General features: G+C 47.5%; 1 protein-coding gene across 2 annotated transcripts in view; it reads left to right on the forward strand.

Annotated features, from left to right (window-relative positions):
* SLC23A2 (solute carrier family 23 member 2) overlaps nucleotides 1-19,892 on the forward strand; it is a 53,258-nt gene that overhangs the window by 22,818 nt on the left and 10,548 nt on the right. The window contains exons 3-12 of one of the 2 annotated variants that reach the window (XM_054000662.1): nucleotides 1,080-1,178; nucleotides 4,153-4,269; nucleotides 5,672-5,829; nucleotides 9,510-9,598; nucleotides 10,863-10,933; nucleotides 11,706-11,765; nucleotides 12,070-12,251; nucleotides 15,080-15,200; nucleotides 16,764-16,920; nucleotides 19,538-19,685. In XM_054000662.1, the coding sequence (XP_053856637.1) occupies nucleotides 1,080-1,178; nucleotides 4,153-4,269; nucleotides 5,672-5,829; nucleotides 9,510-9,598; nucleotides 10,863-10,933; nucleotides 11,706-11,765; nucleotides 12,070-12,251; nucleotides 15,080-15,200; nucleotides 16,764-16,920; nucleotides 19,538-19,685 (1,202 nt within the window). The remainder of the gene's footprint in view (nucleotides 1-1,079; nucleotides 1,179-4,152; nucleotides 4,270-5,671; nucleotides 5,830-9,509; nucleotides 9,599-10,862; nucleotides 10,934-11,705; nucleotides 11,766-12,069; nucleotides 12,252-15,079; nucleotides 15,201-16,763; nucleotides 16,921-19,537; nucleotides 19,686-19,892) is intronic. The other variant, XM_054000664.1, reaches the window with a different exon arrangement.

Below are 19,892 nucleotides of genomic sequence, written 5' to 3' on the forward strand. Positions count from 1 at the left end.
AACCTGTACAAACATCTCCAGGTGTACAAACACCTCCAGGTGTACCGACCTACAGGGGTACACACCTGCAGGTGTACAAACCTGTACAAACATCTCCAGGTGTACAAACACCTCCAGGTGTACCAACCTGCAGGTGTACAGACCTCCTGGTGTACCGACCTACAGGGGTACAGACCTACAGGTGTACAAACACCTACAAGTGTACAGACCTACAGCTGTACAGATCTACAGATGTACAAACACCTCCAGGGAATGATGCTTCAGGTGTATAAACACCTACAGGTGTACAGACCTACAGGTGTACAGACCTACAGGTGTACAAACCCTTCCAGGGAATGATGCTCCAGGTGTACAAACCTACAGGTGCTGTGTGGGATGTCTTTAGGGAGCTGTGGGGTGTTTTTAGGGAGCTCTGTGAGATGTTTTTAGGGAGCTCTGTGGGGTGTTTTTAGGGAGCTCTCTGGGGTGTTTTTAGGGAGCTCTGTGAGATGTTTTTAGGGAGCTCTCTGGGGTGTTTTTAGGGAGCTCTCTGGGGTGTTTTTAGGGAGCTCTGTGAGATGTTTTTAGGGAGCTCTGTGAGATGTTTTTAGGGAGCTCTCTGGGGTGTTTTTAGGGAGCTCTGTGGGGTGGTTTTAGGGAGCTCTGTGGGGTGTTTTTAGGGAGCTCTGTGGGGTGTTTTTAGGGAGCTCTGTGGGGTGGTTTTAGGGAACTCTGTGGGGTGTTTTTAGGGAGCTCTGTGAGATGTTTTTAGGGAGCTCTCTGGGGTGTTTTTAGGGAGCTCTCTGGGGTGTTTTTAGGGAGCTCTGTGGGGTGTTTTTAGGGAGCTCTGTGAGATGTTTTTAGGGAGCTCTGTGAGATGTTTTTAGGGAGCTCTCTGGGGTGTTTTTAGGGAGCTCTATGTGATGTCTGTCCCTAGCCCTGCTGTTACAGAAATGATGCCTTGCCATGCTCCTCACGTTTTCTAAATGTCAGAGCCAGATGTCAAGTGCCCAGAGAGAAAACTGACATACGAGGTGTGATGGCAGAGGAAATGATGATTTAAAAACTACATCTCTTTCTGGTTTTGTTCCGTTTTTAAGGTTGTGATAAATGGTGGAGCCACGTCCAGCACTGATCAGGACACAGAGGACACGGAGCTCATGGCCATCTACACCACGGAGAATGGCATAGCAGAGAAGGTCTGTGGGGCTCCCCTGCTAGCCCAGAGCTCATTCTTGCTCTCCCAGCTCCTGCTTTTGCTCCCCTGACTGGGAGGTTTCCTGTCCCAGAGCTGCTGATTTGCACATTCCCATCACCCCAGGCAGTTCTGCCCTTGTGACTGCTGGTCACACACTTCGGTTGCAGCACTTGGGGCATGACTCAGGAAATGGTGGAAGTAGTTCATGCCCTTGGTTGGGATTTTTCCAGCTTTTTTCTCCATTTCATTCCCTAGGCCTGTTCAGTGATGATCCTGCAAGCTGAGGTGGTGTGAATCTGAGCTTTTGTTTAAAATAAGGATGTGGGTTATGGTAAATCTGAACTTCTGAGATGTTCAGTCAGACTGGCTTTTTTTGTCTCTGAAAAGCCTCAGCCTGACCCAGGTTTTTCAAATGTCCTGATTGAAACAGGAACAAAACTTCTGATTCCAGGCAGGGGCATCATGATGCTCCTTCCTTCAAGGCCATAGTTTCTCTTGGGGTAAGGATGACTCCAAGGGATGCAGTTAATGCTTTCACTCCTGAATTTCAGATTTAAAACATCCCCTGAGCAGCCAGAGGTGTGTCGGTGCTGGGTTTGAGCGGAGCCTGGGCCTGGTGCACTCCCAGCTCAGTCTGCCCAGGTGTCTCACCGCCATCCCCATCACACTCACATTTCATGGACAGGGTTTTGTTACCTGTGAAAGTCTTTGATGGCTAGGGCTGGAGTGGAGAGGCACAATCTGATCAAAGCCTTGAGCCACAGGTGTTTGGGTGGAATTGTGCAATGAGATAAGCCATCTCTAGGCACCAAAGTGTTCCTGCTTTTCCCAAACGTGTGCTTCCCTCTCTCTCAGCTGATCCATGGGGTCAGAGCTGCGGGTGATGGAGAATAATTCACCTAAAAGAGACCTTGTACTTCAGAGGAAGCAGATCTCCCCGAGTTAAAGCTTTGCTGTGGCTCCAGTGAAGGAACAGGGTGGGGAGCCCTGGCACAGGGTGCCCAGAGCAGCTCTGGCTGCCCCTGGATCCCTGGAGGTGCCCAAGGCCAGCCTGGATGGATGGAGCAGCCTGGGACAGTGGGATTGTTGTTTTCATTGTTGTTTTCTCCAGAAATCTCAAAAAAAAAGCGCCCTCAACTCACAACCTCATCCAAAATAAAACCCTCAGTCAGCTAAGCCATCAGTTCCTTCCCTCATGGCAACAGAACAGTTCACTGTTCTGGCTTCCTTTGCTACTTTAAATTTGTAGGATATTGTTTAATAATATATCCAAAACTGCCCCATAGGACAGAAAATGAAAGATTCAGTTCCTAAGTGTGTGGGAATTGTTCAGCACATGAAAGGAATGTGTCTCTGCCCATGGCAGGGCTGGCACAGGTCCTTGCAGCCCAGCCAAGGAAGGGTCAGGTTAGACATCAGGAGGAATTTTTCTGTGGAAAGGGTGGTCAGGGATTGGAAGGGGCAGTCATGGAGTCCCCATCCCCATGGTGTTCCAAAAATGTGTGGCTGTGTCACTTGGAGATGTGTTTGGTGATGCCCATGGTGGTGCTGCTGTGCTGGTGGTCAGACCTGAGGATCTGAAAGAGCTTTCCCAACCTCAACCATTCCACGGTTCAAATTCCTGATTTTTTTTTTTTTACGTTTTTTTTTTTTTTTTTTTTTTTTTAGAGAATTGGAGAGAATTTGCTCCTTTTTCAGTCACTGAGAAGCTGTCACTGGTGCTGCAGGCCTGGGGAGAGCACTGCTCAAGGTGCTTTAGAGAGTTCTCTCACATGAGAGTTCCTGCATTCTGCATTTCTGCTGCAGTACCCTCAACCTTCCTGCAGCCCTGTGCCCCCCTGCACTCTCTGGATGTGAATTATCCCCATGGATTTGCTTTCCCAGCACAAGGCTGAGGAGGGAGGGGAGTGCCAGGCTCGGTTTGGCTTGCTGGCCTTGCAGGTGGCACCAAGTGGAGATCACCTCAGCACAATCCGTGGATGTGTTGGGGTTTTTTTTGGAGGAGTGGAGATCATTTGGGGCAGTCACGAGTCTGGCAGAGCTCCCAGGCTCTGTGTGAGGCAGCTTCACGTGGGCTCCGAGTGTCTGGGGCTGGATTAGGGGCAGAGCAGCTGTTGTGTAAGGTCATTTTTCAGCTGCTTGGTCTGAAATTACAAAACCTGATACTTCCTCCTGCTTCTGTTGTTGTGCTGGGGCTCTGGAGCATTGTGGGTTTGTTCCCGGGAGTTTCCAAACCAGAGGAAAAGGATTTCACTTATTTGTGACAGAGAAAAGGCAGAGCTGGCCCTTGTTTCACTGGGAAATCTGCAAGGGTGTTGATGTGTCTGTGGTCAGTTGTCCATTGGCACATGGTAGGGCAGAGCGTGGCCTTGCCTAAATTCCTGGGGGAATTGAAATTCCTGCAGGAATTCTGCTTGGCTGATAGAATTTGGTTGGGGATTAATTTGGGTGTAATAATTAGAATTTTTCCTGACTGCAAAAATGAGGGGGAAGAAGGAAAATTTTAAATTCTTTGGCTAAAAGTGGTTAACCAAGATGAAATTGGATAAGAGCAAAGCAGGGAAGCAATTATCATAATGAGGATTTATTTTTGCCAGTGATTTTGGTCTCTGATGCAAGGACAGAGCTCTTCTTCTTAGTTCCAATTCCTCCCTATTTTCTTTTTCTGTTTGTTTTTGTGGTTTTGGGGTTTGGTGGGTTTTTTTTAACAACCTTGTCATGATGAATCCATTTTGGGGCACCTTCTGGCTGTGCCAGATCAGTTCTGTCATAAATCAGCAATTATAAATAAATAAACAGGGAGTGTTCAGGAGGGAACGTGTTGGCTGCAAATTCAGGAGCAGGATGTGGCAGGCTTTGAAATTGTCACAAATGAGCGTTGCTGAAGCAGCCTTGGAGTGCCTGGGAGCTGCCTGGCAGTTAAATTCACTTTATTCTGTGCAGCACTAACCTGCTGGTGCCCCTTGTTCCTGCAGAGCTCCCTGGCAGAGACCCTGGACAGCAGTGGCAGTTTGGATGCCCAGAGGACTGACATGATTTACACCATTGAAGATGTTCCTCCCTGGTACCTCTGCATCTTTCTGGGCTTGCAGGTACATCCCCAAGCAGAGACAGTTTTTCCTTCTGTAGCTCTCAAAGTTTGTTGAGGATTTTCTGTGCACTTCATTGTGTGTGAGTTTTATCCTTCTCCACTCTCACCTGTTTGAGGAAGGTGTTAGGAGGTTTCTTCTGAAGCTGATCACGCTCAGAGCACTGCCCTGAGAATGATTTTGAGGGAGGTTTTAGGAGGTTTCTTCTAAAGCTGATCACACTCAGATCATTGCTCTGAAAATGATTTTGAGGGAGATTTTAGGAGGTTTCTTCTGAAGCTGATCACGCTCAGAGCATTGCCCTGAGAATGATTTTGAGGGAGGTTTTAGGAGGTTTCTTCTGAAGCTGATCCCGCTCAGAGCACTGCCCTGAGAATGATTTTGAGGGAGGTTTTAGGAGGTTTCTTCTAAAGCTGATCACACTCAGATCATTGCTCTGACAGTGATTTTGAGGGAGGGGTTAGGAGGTTTCTTCTGAAGCTGATCACGCTCAGAGCATTACTCTGAGAATGATTTCAGTTTTCAGCTCCTGAATTTGTGAGAGTCACTCAAATATTTAGAATTACAAGCTGCTGTTGGTCAGTGAGTGAGCAAAGGCTCAGTGGTGGCCTTCACAAGGGACAGTGGGCATCTCTGGAGTTAGAGATGGGGAGAGAGAAGTGTTTAGACCTGAAATATGGAATAATAAAGCTGCTACTGCAGTTATTTCAGTTCTGAGAGCATCAGCCTGCACCTGGCTTGCCTTTGGAGCACGAGCAGGTGCTTCCTGCAGGGAGTGGGGCTACAGTGGGCAGCAGAGCAGCTCCAGTTCCATCTCCTTCCCTTCTCCAGTGGTAATAACATCTGTCCCACAGGAATGCTGAGAATTTGGTCATCCCTGTAAAGGACCTTGAGATCTCCAAACAAACACATTCCAAAACATCCTTTTTTATTTCTGCCTTTTCCTGAAGGACAGGCAGTTCTGTAGGAATTCTGTTTTTACTTGTGTGTGGAGGATGGTGAAAATTTGTTCGTTTGTTTTTCCTTTGGTGTGCTTGGGTTGAGGAGGAATTAAGGAGTCCTTGGGAGCTCCTTTGTGTGTGAGCCAGGGGATGTGAGCCAGTGGGAGTGGAGTTATTTCTGGGCTGGAGGCTGCTCTCAGCACACTTCCCTGCATGCCTCCTAAGGAGAGCAGCTGTGGAGCTGCTTCAGGACCCTGTGGATCCCCCAGAAATCACAAAAATCAGAAACCCCCCCCCAACATCAGGATCACGAGAAAAACACTGAGAGGGAAGCTCAGGGCAGGGGGAGCTCTGCTGGGGGCTCAGCAGCAGAAGGAGAAGCTGCTGATGGCGCAGAAAGGAATCAGCTGGTGCTGATGGAAGGGATGGGTGGCTTGCAGCACTAACCCCCCCTGTGCCCCCAGCACTACCTGACGTGTTTCAGCGGGACCATCGCCGTGCCCTTCCTGCTGGCCGATGCCATGTGCGTGGGCTTCGACCAGTGGGCCACCAGCCAGCTCATCGGGACCATCTTCTTCTGTGTGGGCATCACCACCCTGCTGCAGACCACCTTCGGCTGCAGGTGAGGCTGGCCTCGGACATTTGGGGGTTCCCAGCACCCAGGAATGGCGGGGGGGATTTGCAGAGGAGAGACACAGAACTGACAGCAGCGGTTTTGGAAAGCTGCTCCCCAAAAACATCTCGGGTGGATGTGAAATAACACAAGGCATCCCAGGGGTGAGAAAATACAGCAAGGAGAGGAAACCCAGCAGAACAGAGAAGGCAGAAGTGTTCCTGGGAGAGGAAAAATTTATACAGCTTGGTAAAGAGGGGTTGCCTGTGGTGGTTTTATTAATTTCTTCAGTGAAATTCTTGGTGATGTTTAGGTGGTTGTGATCAGTCCTACAGCAAATGGCATCCTGTGAAGGGCTTGGCAAGTTAAAAAGGCAGGGGAAAATGGTGAGGGAAGCTTGTCACTCTCTCTGAGCTGAGTCTCTGTTACCTCCCAGTCCATGGAATAATTTGAGTTTATTTGTTGGCTGCTCTGAGTTATGGGCAGTGATCATTCCTGGAGCTGGGAACACACACACAAAGGTGTGCAGGGATGCTCTCACCTCTCCTTAGGAGGGTGGAAGAGCCCAGGTGGCAAACCCTTGTATAAATTTGGTGTTGGCAAGAAGAGATAAAGATAAATCCTTCCAAACCCGTGTTCCACTGCACAGCTGTTTAACGTGCTGACCTAAACTGTGGGAACAACTAAAACCTGCAGAGTTACTTCTGCATCTTGAATAAAGCCAAACCAGAAGAAAAGTACACATTTAACCCTCAGGTGTTTACTGAGGTGATTCTGGAGTCACTCAGTTCACTTTCAGAACAATGTGAGCTGAAATCTTGCTTTCCACTAGAAAATTCCGAACACCCCCCACATTTTTAAGGATTTAGTTAAGAACCAGAGTCTTTAGGTGGCAAAGGTGCCTCAGGAGGGCATGGAAGGCAAACCTGTGGTGGATCAGCTTTTCATCTGAAACATTTCCTGCTATTCCAGGTTTTCCAGGATACCCTTTGGTTGAGTTACCTTTGCTTCACGTGCTGGTCTTTCTCCTTTGGGGAAAAAAAACATTCCCTGTTTTTTTTTTTTGTTTTTTTTTTTTTGTTGTTTTTTTTTTTTTTTTTTTTTTTTTTTTTTGTTTTTTTTGTTTTTTTTGTTTTACTGGACTTAGGAGCTCACTCCTCTGCCTTGAAAAGTTCACTCTAACGATAAAACAACAGAGTGGAAATGGTTGGAAAAAAAACTTTCTTTCCCCCAGTGTATTTTCTGTTAGTAAAGACTCCCCAGAGTCAATAATCTGATTTCCAACCTGGCTGGCTCCTCGTGCTGTAACCATAAATCCTCATATACCTTGTTTGGAAGTTTGTCATATTTGGGGGTTTTTTCCCCCTAACTAATCTTGGCTTTTTATCACTTACTAGAGAGGGATTTGGGGCTCATTCACAGAGAAGGGGCCCAAAGTTACAGTGCCATCATTTTGAAATGCTCTTTTCTTTCCGTGTAATCCCACCCCTGCCCTCCACCCTGCTGGGATTTTTCCCTTTTCAGTGGCTCCCACTTGCACTGTAGTTACATTTTGATATCCCTGAAGGCCAAATTGTGTTTGGGTCTTAAAATAACTTCTGTTTCAGGAGGAAATTTCCACACTGGGATGTTTTATAACTATTCCCCATGTGATGGGGGGTTTATGTAAGGCTGGGAATGGGATACAGCAGCACAGGCCTCTCAATGAGATTTGCAAGTATTCATTAGCAAGCCTGTCAACTGCGAAGTATTTCAGCAAATAAAGGTTTCAAGAGGTCAAATTCCACGGTTTAAGGGTCCTTAAAGATGGATTTAGCTCGATTACAGGCGGAGCTGTGGTCAGTTGGGTACCCAGACCAGTTCTAGGAATTCCAGCTATTCACTGGGTTGTGCAGTGAGCCCCAGCTCTGGCAGGTGTTCATTAGTGGGTAATTAGTGGCACTGAGACCGTCACACACAGCTTTAATCCACGCCAGGGTGGCAGCTCTGGTGCTGTGCCCTGCACTGGCTCAGCTTTCTCACATCTGTGGGACATGGGAACGTAAGGACACATTTCCAGATGCCTTTGCCTGCGGAAAAACTCTTGTCTTCACAAGGGCCCGTGCCAAAATGGAGCAGCTTGATGATTTAGACACAAAATTGACATGATACCCCACTCAGGAGCTTTGGTGCTTTAAGCTTTTTGGTGCTTTAGCTGGCTGGCAGCGAGTGGCTGCCTTAAAATCTGTAAGTCACATTTCAAACTGCAGCTGTCACTTGAGAAAGAGACAGATCTTGGTTGACTAATTTTGAACAATTTGTTAAAAAAAAATTAAAGTTAAATTACGTTTTCTTTTGCCTGGCTTAGGGGAGAAAAACCCCACAATTTTGATCCTTTTGGGAGCTCCCTCAGTTACCTGTGTCACGTGGAAGTGGAGCAGGACCGGGTGCTGAGATGTGATTTTCCATCCTTGTGCTGGTGTTTAATGGGATACAGAACAACCCAAGCTGGCAGCAGTGACCTCAGCACTGGAGAATGTGTTTGCAGTGTGTGTTTACCAAACCTCTGAGGGGGCTGTGTAGGAGGGGATGGAGCAGTAGCAGCTTGTTCCAGGTATTGCAGCCCTGCCATGGGCACCAGCTCTGCTTCATGAACCTGGCAGGATGAGCTGAATCATTCCCTGAGCCACCAGCCCTGACTTCACTGAGGTAAAGCTGGGGTTTCTGCACAGAGGAGCTCCCAGTGGGAGTTCTGTCCAGCCAGCCATGCTTGGGTGGCTCATGGAGTTTATGAAGTTTGAGTTTCTAATGCAGTTTTCAACATTTGGAATTGCCCATGGCCCAAACTGCTCCTGTGAACTTCACAACTCCCATTAATAACAAGCTTCTGGTTTGATCTTTTCTGTGCTCACTGTACACCATTTCCCCCCCAACACTTCCCCTCCTGTGAGCAGTTTCTGATCTTTACCTGAACCTGAGCAGTTCTTTTGCCTGCCCTCAATTCCTGAGCAATTCCTCGTGTCACACCTTGGGATCTCCTGTTAAAGGGAATCTCCTTCATTGCATGAATGCCAATATCTGTAGAATAGTTCAGAGTGCATCTGCAGTTAAGTAACGTCGGGATATTTGTTACACAAGGCACAGTGAGGTCAATAAGTTCATACTTGGTGCAGGTAGATCCTCTTCAGATCTCTACATCTTTAGGGAAGTATAAACATCAATGCTAAGAATGTCATCTTGAAATTCTCGTGGTGTTTGTATTTATTAGTGGCAACCACTTGGAACATCTAATCTGCTCCCATCGAGCCAGCAGTTACTGACACATGCACTCCAGAATGAGTGTGCTCGGAGTCATGCAGAGGGGAGGGATGGAGCTGCAGGCTGCACCTTCAGAGAGCAGTTCCTCTGCTGTGCTGGTGAAAGCTGCACCTTCAGCACTCTGCTCCTCCACCTCAATGTCCCCCTGTGTCCCTGTGCCTGCCACCAGTGCCTGGCCCCTGGAGTCACCTGCTTGGTAACTCCAGGCAGGTGTTGTCAGCTCTTTGCCTCGTGAAGTCTTTGTATTTCTCTGACTGGTTTTTTGTTTTTTTTTTTTTTGGTGATAAATCCTCTTATTTCCCAGTTTTAAACTCAGTGAAGGGTGGTTTGAGTGCCCACCCACTGCAGTGACCCCACAGAATGTCACCATCTCTCCTCTCCCTTCCCACCAGGTTACCCCTGTTCCAAGCCAGTGCTTTTGCGTTCTTAGCACCTGCCAGAGCAATTCTCTCTCTGGAGAAGTGGAAGTGCAATAACACAGGTAACTGTTGTTTATCCTTGTTCAGGTTTAAGTGACAAATGGCCCAGGCCTCGTGGAGTGCAGCTGTCAGAGCTTCTGATAGAAAAACTGGGAATAAAGGGCAGGGAATATGGAAAGCTCCTCTTTTTACAGTGTTAAAATACTCTGCCACAGAAGAGTCCTAAAAATGTCCTGTTTTGGGGGATTTTTTAATATGAAAACGTTGACAAAAGAACTATATAACCATGGCATAAAGTAGTTCTTCTGTTCCATTTACATTCTGCAAATGTTCCTTTCCGTAATGTTTCAAATATTTGGAAATAGCGAGTCCAAGTGAACCCTTTGAAGTTGTGAGTGGGAGGGAGTTTGAGCAATGTACAGCATCACCTCCAGACCAGGATTTTACCCTGTTGAAGTCATACCTGACAGGTTTTGACAAGATTTGGGTGTTTTTTTCACTCTTTCTCTGCTGCTGTCATCATCCTGGAAGGTTTGAACTTCAGAGGGAAGAGATTCTGGTTGGGATGGGAGCATTTGCTTTAGATTGGACTGGAAGGTGAAATGTCCCTGGCAGTTTTCTGTTCAGTGGGGGGTGGTTATTCAATACCGGAGTTCTGGGCAGTGGGAAGCAGCAGCACAGGGAATAATCAGGCTGCTCACTCCTGACTGAAGCTCTTCCCAGGGCTCCTTTGGACTCTCTAATAACTGAATTTCTGTTATTTGTGTGTTTATGCATCTCTGTTAACTCACATTCAAGATATGATTAATACCCAGCTTGTTGAAGGAAGCTCTCTAATAACCCTGGGTGGCAAAGCCATTTTCCCCAGGACTCCAGCTTGTAAAAAAGAGCTTTGCTGCATCTTCCTCCTGCACCCTTTCACCTCCCAAAGCTGACAGGTGGGGATGTCACCACGGGTCAGCTCATTCAGAGAGTGACCTCCACTGGGGAGCAGCAAGCCCTGGAGTTTGAGATTCCTGGGGTGCAGCTGAGTAACTCCCCACTGGAGTGGGGACAGAACTCCTGAATGACCTTTCTGGCTGGAAGTCAGGGCATTTTCCTCTTGGAACCCTGGTTGCTGAGAATTTTGGAGCAGAGGGAGAAGGGAGGGGTTGGCTCCTGGGGAAGGTGAGCCTGGTGTCCCTTCATTTGAGCAGAACTTGCTCTCTGTGTGAACTGGGGCTCCTCTGCCAGCCGCAGCATGAGGAGGGATTTGATTGTTGTGGAATGGTGGCAGAGTGGCTGGGCAGTAAAAGAAATCCCTGTGTTTTTTCTCCCTTCTGCAAGATCTGACAGTTGCAAACGGAACAGCAGAGCTGCTGCACACGGAGCACATCTGGTACCCCCGGATACGAGAGGTAATGTGGGACTTGCCTTTTGCTGTCACTCTCTCCACTTCCAGTTAAGTTCCTCACTTAATCATCTGTGTGTTCTTGTCTTTAAGTTGGTAATTTCTTGTTTCACTGCGATCTCCATTTGAATTTATCCCTTTCCTCATTTCATGGAAGTCTTCATCTTTTCCACCTGCTCATTGCTGGACAGCAAATACCAGGAGTTAGTTACCACATCCCAAAAGACGTGCAGTGAAATGCTCAAGAGAGATGAAAACTCTTTCTTGTAACCTTGATTTCTGCTCGCTGGCAGCAGTTCAGCTGCTGCCAGGCCGCCCCTTGCCTGCTGTCCCTGTGCAGTGGGGCTGGCCCTGGAAGGGTGAATCTGCAGTTAGGAAATCTGGTTCCTTCCCAAGTGTCTTTAAGTTGGAGACTCTTGTGATAAGAGGCCGTTTCTCCCAAAAGACTTGTGAAATCCCTGGAATTCCTTCTCCACTGCAGTGTGAAGTCGTGGTGCCCTGCAGGGCAGGCTGAGGGCTGTGCCACGCCAGGGTGGCAGGTAGAGTAGTCCAAATGAAGGCGTGTGTCATGGAATTGATCTCCCATCCCGTTGCTTTGGGCTGCCAACTTTTTCTTAATTAAAAACAACCCCTCTCTCTTCCCCATGTTCAAACCATAGCTACATCCTGCCAAGAGCCCTGCAGCCAAGAGGGCTGACAGTCTCCTGAGACCACAACGCTGCTCTAATCCAGCTTCTAAGGAGCACTTGTGACCAATGCAGCACACACTCTGCCCCTAGGAGCTAGGAGCATCACCTCGTGGCGCACCAACCCTTGCCGTTCGATCTGAGAGCTTAAAGGTTAGCCTGGACCCCAGGTCTCCTGTCTGACAGTGTGATGTGCTTTCCACACAGCTTCCAGACTGGCCCACTGGTCTGTTGTGTAATAGTTTTGTGGAGAAAACCATAAGTGTTATGCTTAAAGCAATAAGTCACTTAAACATAATGAGCTGTTTTATGACGAAAAAAAAAAAAAATTTGCTGAGTTCTTCTGTGTCACTGAATTCTTTTAACTGCAGTTTGTAATCCAGAGCAGAAAAACAAAGGGTTTGTCTTTGCCTGTCAGATGGCACTGAGCTGCCTCTCTGCCCTGTTGTGTGTTCAGATCCAAGGTGCCATCATCATGTCTTCGCTGATCGAGGTGGTGATCGGGCTGCTGGGGCTGCCCGGGGCCCTGCTGCGCTACATCGGCCCACTGACCATCACCCCCACCGTGGCCCTCATCGGCCTCTCGGGCTTCCAGGCTGCTGGGGAGAGAGCTGGCAAGCACTGGGGCATCGCCATGCTGTGAGTACCCCCCTTTCCTGCTGGGCAGGCAGAGATTTGGGGTGCCAGGGAGGAGGCAGCTCAGCTGCGTCAGTGCTGCTGGTGCAGAGAAGCACCATGAGAAACACCAAGAGTCTGGATGAGGTCAGCTGGAAATGTGGGAATAAGGGCAGAGCAGCTCAGGGGAGTTGCCTGAAGCTTTTCTCTGGGAAGAAATCCTTCTCTGGGAGGGTGGGGAGGCCTCAGAGCAGCTGTGGGTGCCCCTGGAAGTGCCCAAGGCCAGGTTGGACAGGGCTTGGAGCACCCTGGGATAGTGAAAGATGTCCCTGCCCATGGCTCCTTCATGGACCTGGATGGGCTTTAAGGTTCCTTCCAACCCAAACCATTCCATGATAGTGTGAACTCGAGGAGAGAGGAAAGGACAGTGGCCAAAAATGAGGTGTGGAGAGCAGAATTTTATAAAGCAGGAGTTGGTCTGGAAGCCATTGGCTGGCTGGAGTTCAGTGCTGTAGAAAAGATGATTTAGCAGAGCAGCAGAGAGATGAAATGCAGTGAACAATTTGTATTTCTGGGCTGGCACTGCCTGTTTCCTCCCCTGCAGCAGCAGGTAAATCCCACTGGTGGTGCTGGTTCCTCTGCCATCTGTACTGGTTTGCTTACCTGTGCCCAAGAGAAACTCATTGGTGTGATGGCAAAGGGCACAAGCATTCCATAAACACCACCAGAGGCTGAGCCATGAGCAGAGAGGTTCCTGCCAGGGGACAAAAAGGCTTTTAGAGGGAATTTCAGGGCCTGAGGCGTGTGTGCCATCAGCTGTAGGAGCCAGAGAAATGAAAGAATGAAAAGGAATCAGTGAGGGAAATGAAGAGAAGGCAAAAGCTCCACGTGTGGGTAAGCAGCCAAATTCAGAGGCTGGGGACCCCATTTTAGGGAGAAAAGAGGCTGAAGGAGTTCCATGTGCAGCACCCACTGTGCTGGCTCTGGGAGCAGGAGGAATGCCTTGATGAGATCAGATTGTGATCTCACTAATCTGTTTGCACGGTGCTTTGAACATGTAAAGTATTCTGTAAGTGCAGCTTATGATTAAAAGGGCTCTTTAATTCTCTTTTATCTCGCATGTTGGCATCGTGAGTATTTTTGTGATTCTGTTGTGTTAAGCAGCTGGTCCAAAGGAACGTTTTATTTGTCTGTAAAACAAATTCTCTGCGAGTTGGGGCTAACGTTAAATGAATCAAGCAGATCTTTGAATTGGACATGGAAACGTGTAATTAAAGTTGACATTTTTGCAGATGGAAAGAAAAATAAATCAATTCAGGAGCAGGATTTAAATGGTACCCAGTCAATAAAGTATTTCTGGGTTCTGCCATGCAAAAATGTGCACTGGATTGTTGGAAACGACTCCACAGCTCTGGGGAACCACTCAGAAGTGACTCCAGCTCTGTGGGATGTGGCTCCTGGAGTTGTCCTGGCTGCTCTGATGAGATCAAGGTCCTGGATTTCTCCCTGGCCCTGCAGAATCAGCTGGGGGCCTCTGGGAACTGATTGTCCATGTTGGATAGGATTCCCAATTTCCTGACTTGTTCCATGGGTGCTTCACTCCCTCAGACATTTGCATTTTTGATATTTGTGAAGAGAGAATTATTGCTGAGTTGGGCTTTGCCTGTTCATCCAGATTTTACTGGGGCATTCAAGGGTCTGGGGCTGTTTCACAGCCAATAGAACAGTCATTGCAATCATTGAATATTGTATTTTTTACAGCTCTGTACTGAGTCAAATCCAAAGTCCCCAGGGGTGGTGTGTGAGGGAGGGGAGCCCCTGGTGGATTTTTGGGGAGATTCTGGGTTTTCCTGCATGGAAAAGGTGTGCCTTTTGCTTTTCTTCTGGACTGCTGAGGGCTGTAAATGCCCCTCCTTTTCCTGGAGACTGGGGGAAAGAAAAACTGGTTTGTGTCTGATCCGGGGCAGAAGAGAGGCTGAAAATCCTCTTTTTATTTTTGAAGTCAGCTGATAAAAACATCATCTCAGATTTCAGCAGAGCTTTGCTTCTTCAGACAGCTCCGGTCTTTGGGAGGCCCTTTCAGAGCAGAGCTGGGTTGAGAATTGAGAATTTCTTGTTCAGAATTGAGCAGCGTGCCCAGGCTTCTGATTTTTCAGGGCAGTGGGGGCTTATTTTAGCTGTAAAAAATAATTTTTAATGTATAGAGGAGCTTGGCAGTTTCACTGGCAGGGGGAAATGAAGAATAATTGAGACATCTAATACTGGTGAGCTGCACTTGTAGCAAATCTTGGGGCTTGGGCTCCGTTCTGCTTCATTTGCAGCTAAATAATGAAAGATTCATATTAAAAAAAAAAAAAAAAAAAAAAGGGTTCTGAAGAACAGGAAAATTTCCCTGACAGAAGTTTCCTCAAGTGCTTTGGAGCTTCATGCAAATTTTGAAATGTAAAAATTGCTGTACACAGCCCTGCAGTTTTTCTGTTTCTTGCCAGGGGCTGGCAGCAAGTTTTGTGCTTTAAAGAGCAGCCCTGGACCACAGGTGGGGTTTGGGAGGAAAGGAGGGGCAGCAGAGGAATTTTAACTGAAATCTCCCTTCAGTCTGTCCCTGATTCATTTTATCTGCCTGCAGCTGCTGAGTTTTGCAGCACTGTAGAATTCAAATTCTGTTTTGGCATTTGAGGAATAATAATTTTAATCATTTTGCTGCCTTGTCGTCTGCTAAAATTGAAAATCTGCATTTATGTTCTATGTCCAAAGGGTCTGAAGAGGTTTGTGCCAAAAAGAATTTATCATATATTGGTGCTAATGACATTTCTCCCTTGTCCCACCCTCCTCCTCCTCCTTTTTTTCCTCAGGACTATTTTCCTAGTATTGCTGTTTTCCCAGTATGCCAGAAATGTCAAATTTCCCTTGCCCATTTATAAATCCAAGAAAGGATGGACAGCATACAGGCTGCAGCTTTTCAAGATGTTCCCTGTAAGTCATTGAACTTGTTCTTCCTTAGGCAAAAAAAAAAAAAAAAAAAAATCTGGGTTTTTTGGGGGGGGCTGATGTTCTTGGTTTTGATTTTTCTTCACAACAGAATACTCACAAAGGCGAGATAAAAGCTCAGATGGCTTTATTGGAAATGCCATGGGTCATTGGCCAAAGGAAATATTCAGGTTTTTTGATGATTGGTTTTAAGGTATTTATAGTTCAGCATGGTAAAAAGTTGATAGGTTAAGAAATGTTTGTAGTGTTTTGTAATGAAGAAATAATTTTTGGGTTTTAGTTGTGATGTCTTGAATTATAATATTTGTTTGTTTTTTTTTTTAATGAGATTGAAAACGGAATAAAAGTTTTTTAAATGTTCTTTGGTTATTTTATTTTTGGGTTAGACAAAGGGTATTGTCCAACAAATTAGACAAAACACTATAAACATTATATAGGTATATAATATTATAACACTATACTATAAGTACCTTAAAACCAATCATCTAAAACCACCCCTCATAAATCCTACTGCAATACATCTTCCATAATTCTAGTTCTCCAAAACATCTGATCTTATTTACAAAACCATCCTTTAAAATGTTTTTCCAACTCCATTTCTCTCTCAACATCTATCCTCCTCCATAACATTTCTAAATCAACATTTATCTCAAAGTAAATGTAGTATGTAAATAGTGTGTATTTTACATACTATTTACATACAGTATCTATATATTGTGTGTATTTTACATGCATACAGTATATCTATGTATTTTACATACTATTTACATTCAGTATCTACATGTAGTATGTATTTTACATACAAATACATACAGTATCTATATATAATATGTATTTTACATACTACTGATATACAATATCTATATATAGTATATATTTTACATACTATTTGCATACATTATCTATATATTTTACATACTATATACATACAGTATATATAATATGTATTTGACATAAATACATACAATATTTATATATAATATGTATTTTACATGCTATTTACATACAGTATATATAGTATGTATTTTACATACGATTTACATGCAGTATCTATATATGGTATGCATTTTACATACCAACCCATACCATATCAACCTTCTATCACACCCTAAAAGCTCTCCACCAATCCAGTTACCCCAGCTCAGGCTCCCAGCTGTGCAGCACACCCCGAGTGGGAGCTGCGAGCTCGTTCAGCACCCTCTGTGCTCCTGTCCCCCAGATCATCCTGATTTATTTATCTGCTCCTGTCCCCCACATCATCCTGATTTACCTGCTCCTGTCCCACATTTCATCCTGGTTCACCTGCTGTGTCCCCCAGATCACCCTGATTCACCTGCTCGTGTCCCCCAGATCACCCTGATTTACCTGCTGGTGTCCCCCACACCATCCTGATTTATGTATCTGCTCGTGTCCCCCATTTCATCCTGATTTACCTGCTCATGTCCCCTACATCACCCTGATTCACCTGCTGTGTGCCCCAGATCATCCTGATTCACCTGCTCCTGTCCCCCAGACCATCCTGATTTATTTATCTGCTTGTATTCCCAGATCATCCTGGCCATCCTGGTGTCCTGGCTGCTGTGCTTCATCTTCACGGTGACGGACGTGTTCCCCCCGGACAGCTCCAAGTACGGCTTCTACGCGCGCACGGACGCGCGCCGCGGCGTGCTGCTGGTGGCCCCCTGGTTCAAGGTGCCCTACCCCTGTAAGTGTGTGCTCCCAGGAGCCCAGCAGGGTCCTTGCTCAGGTTCCACAGCTCTGCTGGCTCTGTCTGAGCTGCACTCCATAGCCCTGGTTCCCCAGGAGCCCAGCAGGGTCATTCCTCTGGTTCCCCAGAACCCAGCAGTGTTATTCCCCCTGTTCCAGGGCTCTGCTGGCTCTCTCTCAGTGGTTTATTCCAAAGCCCTGGTTCCCCAGGAGCCCAGCAGGGTCATTCCTCTGGTTCCCCAGAACCCAGCAGTGTTATTCCTCCTGTTCCACAGCTCTGCTGGCTCTGTCTCAGTGGTTTATTCCATAGCCCTGGTTCTCCAGGAGCCCAGCAGGGTCATTCCTCTGGTTCCCCAGAACCCAGCAGTGTTATCCCCCCTGTTCCAGGGCTCTGCTGGCTCTCTCTCAGTGGTTTATTCCATAGCCCTGGTTCCCCAGAACCCAGCAGTGCCATTCCCCTTGTTCCAGAGCTCTGCTGGCTCTGTCTGTGGTTTATTCCATAGTCCTGATTCCCCAGGAGCCCAGCAGGGTCATTCCTCTGGTTCCCCAGAACCCAGCAGTGTTATTCCCCCTGTTCCAGGGCTCTGCTGGCTCTCTCAGTGGTGCCCTCCACAGCCTTTGGGTGGTGGATGATCCGTCCCTGGCAGTGTCCCAGGCTGGGCAGGGCTTGGAGCAGCCTGGGACAGTGGGAGGGGTCCCTACTCATGGCTCTGGAGGGCCCCTCCCAGTCCAAACCATTCCACAGTTCCAGCACACACCACTCTCATTGCCTGCTGGTGGTTTTTCCTTGTTTTCCTCTTCAGCTGCTGCCTTAAGGTCTCACCCAAGGAAGGCTGAGGTTCTGAAGCTGCAATTTGCAGGATTGATCTGGGTGACTCTCCTGATAACAAGTGACTGGAGCTATAAGGTGGAATCCAAGGGCTGGCTGATTTATCAGTCCTTGGCAATGCTGTTGATGTTACACAGTGCCAGGGACAGGTTTTTACAGCTCTGCTGAAGTCACTGACTCTCATTGTCTGAAGAATCACTTCTGTGGGGAGTTCCTCCCAGCCTGCTGCACTTCCCTGCTCCAAACACACCCATTCCTGGACGAGCACAACTGTTCATGGCAGAAAAATGCCCTGACTTGCCAAGGCAGTGCTGGCACGGGCAAGTCAGAGAATGCCAGGCCCTGCTTATCAGAGGGCAATGAAATTATTTACAGGAGAGCACCAAACACTTCACACAACGTTCTGGGTGCATTTTAATGTTGGCCACCTCTAAGTTTAAAGATGGTACAGCTGGTTCACCCTTCAGAAATGAGCAGGTTAATTAGGAAATATTATTCTTTTAGAATAGAAATACAGGAATTATCAGCTGTGCCACCACGTTGTGATGAGGCAGCTTCGTTGTGGTTTTCCATATGCTCTGGTTCTTAAAAGAAACCACTTCTAAAGCAGCAGATGAAGAACAGAAGCTTTTGGGAAAGAAGAGGAGGAAAACTTCTCCACCCTGATCAGCCCATTTGTATTTGTAAGGTTCATTCACTCTTGTGACTGAAGATCCCTTTGTTGCAGAAGGCTCATCTATTTCAAAGAGATAAAAGCTTCAAGGCAGTTGCTGTGGAAAACCTGCCAGGCTTTTCTGCAGGCTTAAATTAATCTTATTTTCTCTACTACAAAAATTTGGAGCTGGGAGGTGTTTGTGCAGTGATCAGAGCTGGTGGTTGTCATCCTCTTTGGTCCACTAAACTTGTGACCAAAGTGAGTTTTTGGAGCAATAATAATGCAGTGGCATTTGCCTCACTGGCCAGGATTGTTTTCTCACAAGCTGTAGCTCAAATTCCTGATTCCTGAACAGGAGGAATTTTTTTTTTTTTCAGTAGGGTTTTATAGTTCTCTGGGACTTTTCCAAGTGTGATCAAAGCAGTTGGTTTGGCGGTTTTTCCTTCGCTCCTTTCATCTCCTTGAACTCGCCAGACTGTGTTAGAATGAAGGGAGTTTGTTGTTCCCACCAAAGATAAATAAACAGTGCCTGGGGCAGTGCTGGGCACTGGGCAGGCCCCCCTCAATCCCAGGGTCACTTCTGGCCCCTCAGGACAAGGACATGGAGGGGCTGGAGCGTGTCCAGGAAGGGAATGGAACTGGGAAAGGGGCTGGAGCCCCAAGAGGAGCTGAGGGAGCTGGGAAAGGGGCTCAGGGGGAGAAAAGGGGATCAGGGGGAACTTCTGGCTCTGCACAACTCCCTGCCAGGAGGGGACAGCTGGGGTGGATTTGGGATCTTATCCCAAATGGGGATAAGGGACCCAGGAGGATTTTAGGGAACAGGGACAGGAGGAGAGGGAACGGCCCCAGGCTGTGCCAGGGGAGGGCCAGGTTGGATATTGGGGAATATTTCTTGCCCAGAAGGGCTGCCCAGCCCTTGAACAGTGCTGGAGTCCTCATCCCTGGGGGGATTGAGCAGCACTGTGGATGTGGCACTTGGGGACGCAGTCAGCGCTGGCCTGGGCAGCGCTGGGGGATCCTAAAAGCCCTCCCCAACCCAAACCACTCCCCGATCCCAGCAGGTTTCTGTGTGTTTGGGTAGCCAGGCTGTGTGCTGGGGCAGGAGAGATTTCAGTTCTGCTCTCTTCACAGTCCAGTGGGGCCTGCCCACCATCTCGGCGGCGGGCGTGATCGGCATGCTGAGCGCCGTTGTGGCCAGCATCATCGAGTCCATCGGCGACTACTACGCCTGTGCCCGGCTCTCCTGTGCTCCTCCTCCTCCCATCCATGCCATCAACAGGTCTGTCCCAGCCAGAAGTACCCCCAGTGTCTCGGCCTGTTTGGGTTTTTGCTTTTTTTCCCCCCCTTTGGATAAGCAGGAACGTGCTCTGAGGTGAAATGTTGGTCAAGGTGCAGGGCCAAGGATCTGAAATGCAGGGTGGAACTGGCACCTTGGCTTGTTTTGTTACATTTGAATCCCAGTCCTATTCCTGCTGGAGTCTGTGGA

Source organism: Vidua macroura, chromosome 28 (genome assembly GCF_024509145.1).
Source record: "Vidua macroura isolate BioBank_ID:100142 chromosome 28, ASM2450914v1, whole genome shotgun sequence".
In the NCBI taxonomy this organism is placed as follows: domain Eukaryota; kingdom Metazoa; phylum Chordata; class Aves; order Passeriformes; family Viduidae; genus Vidua; species Vidua macroura.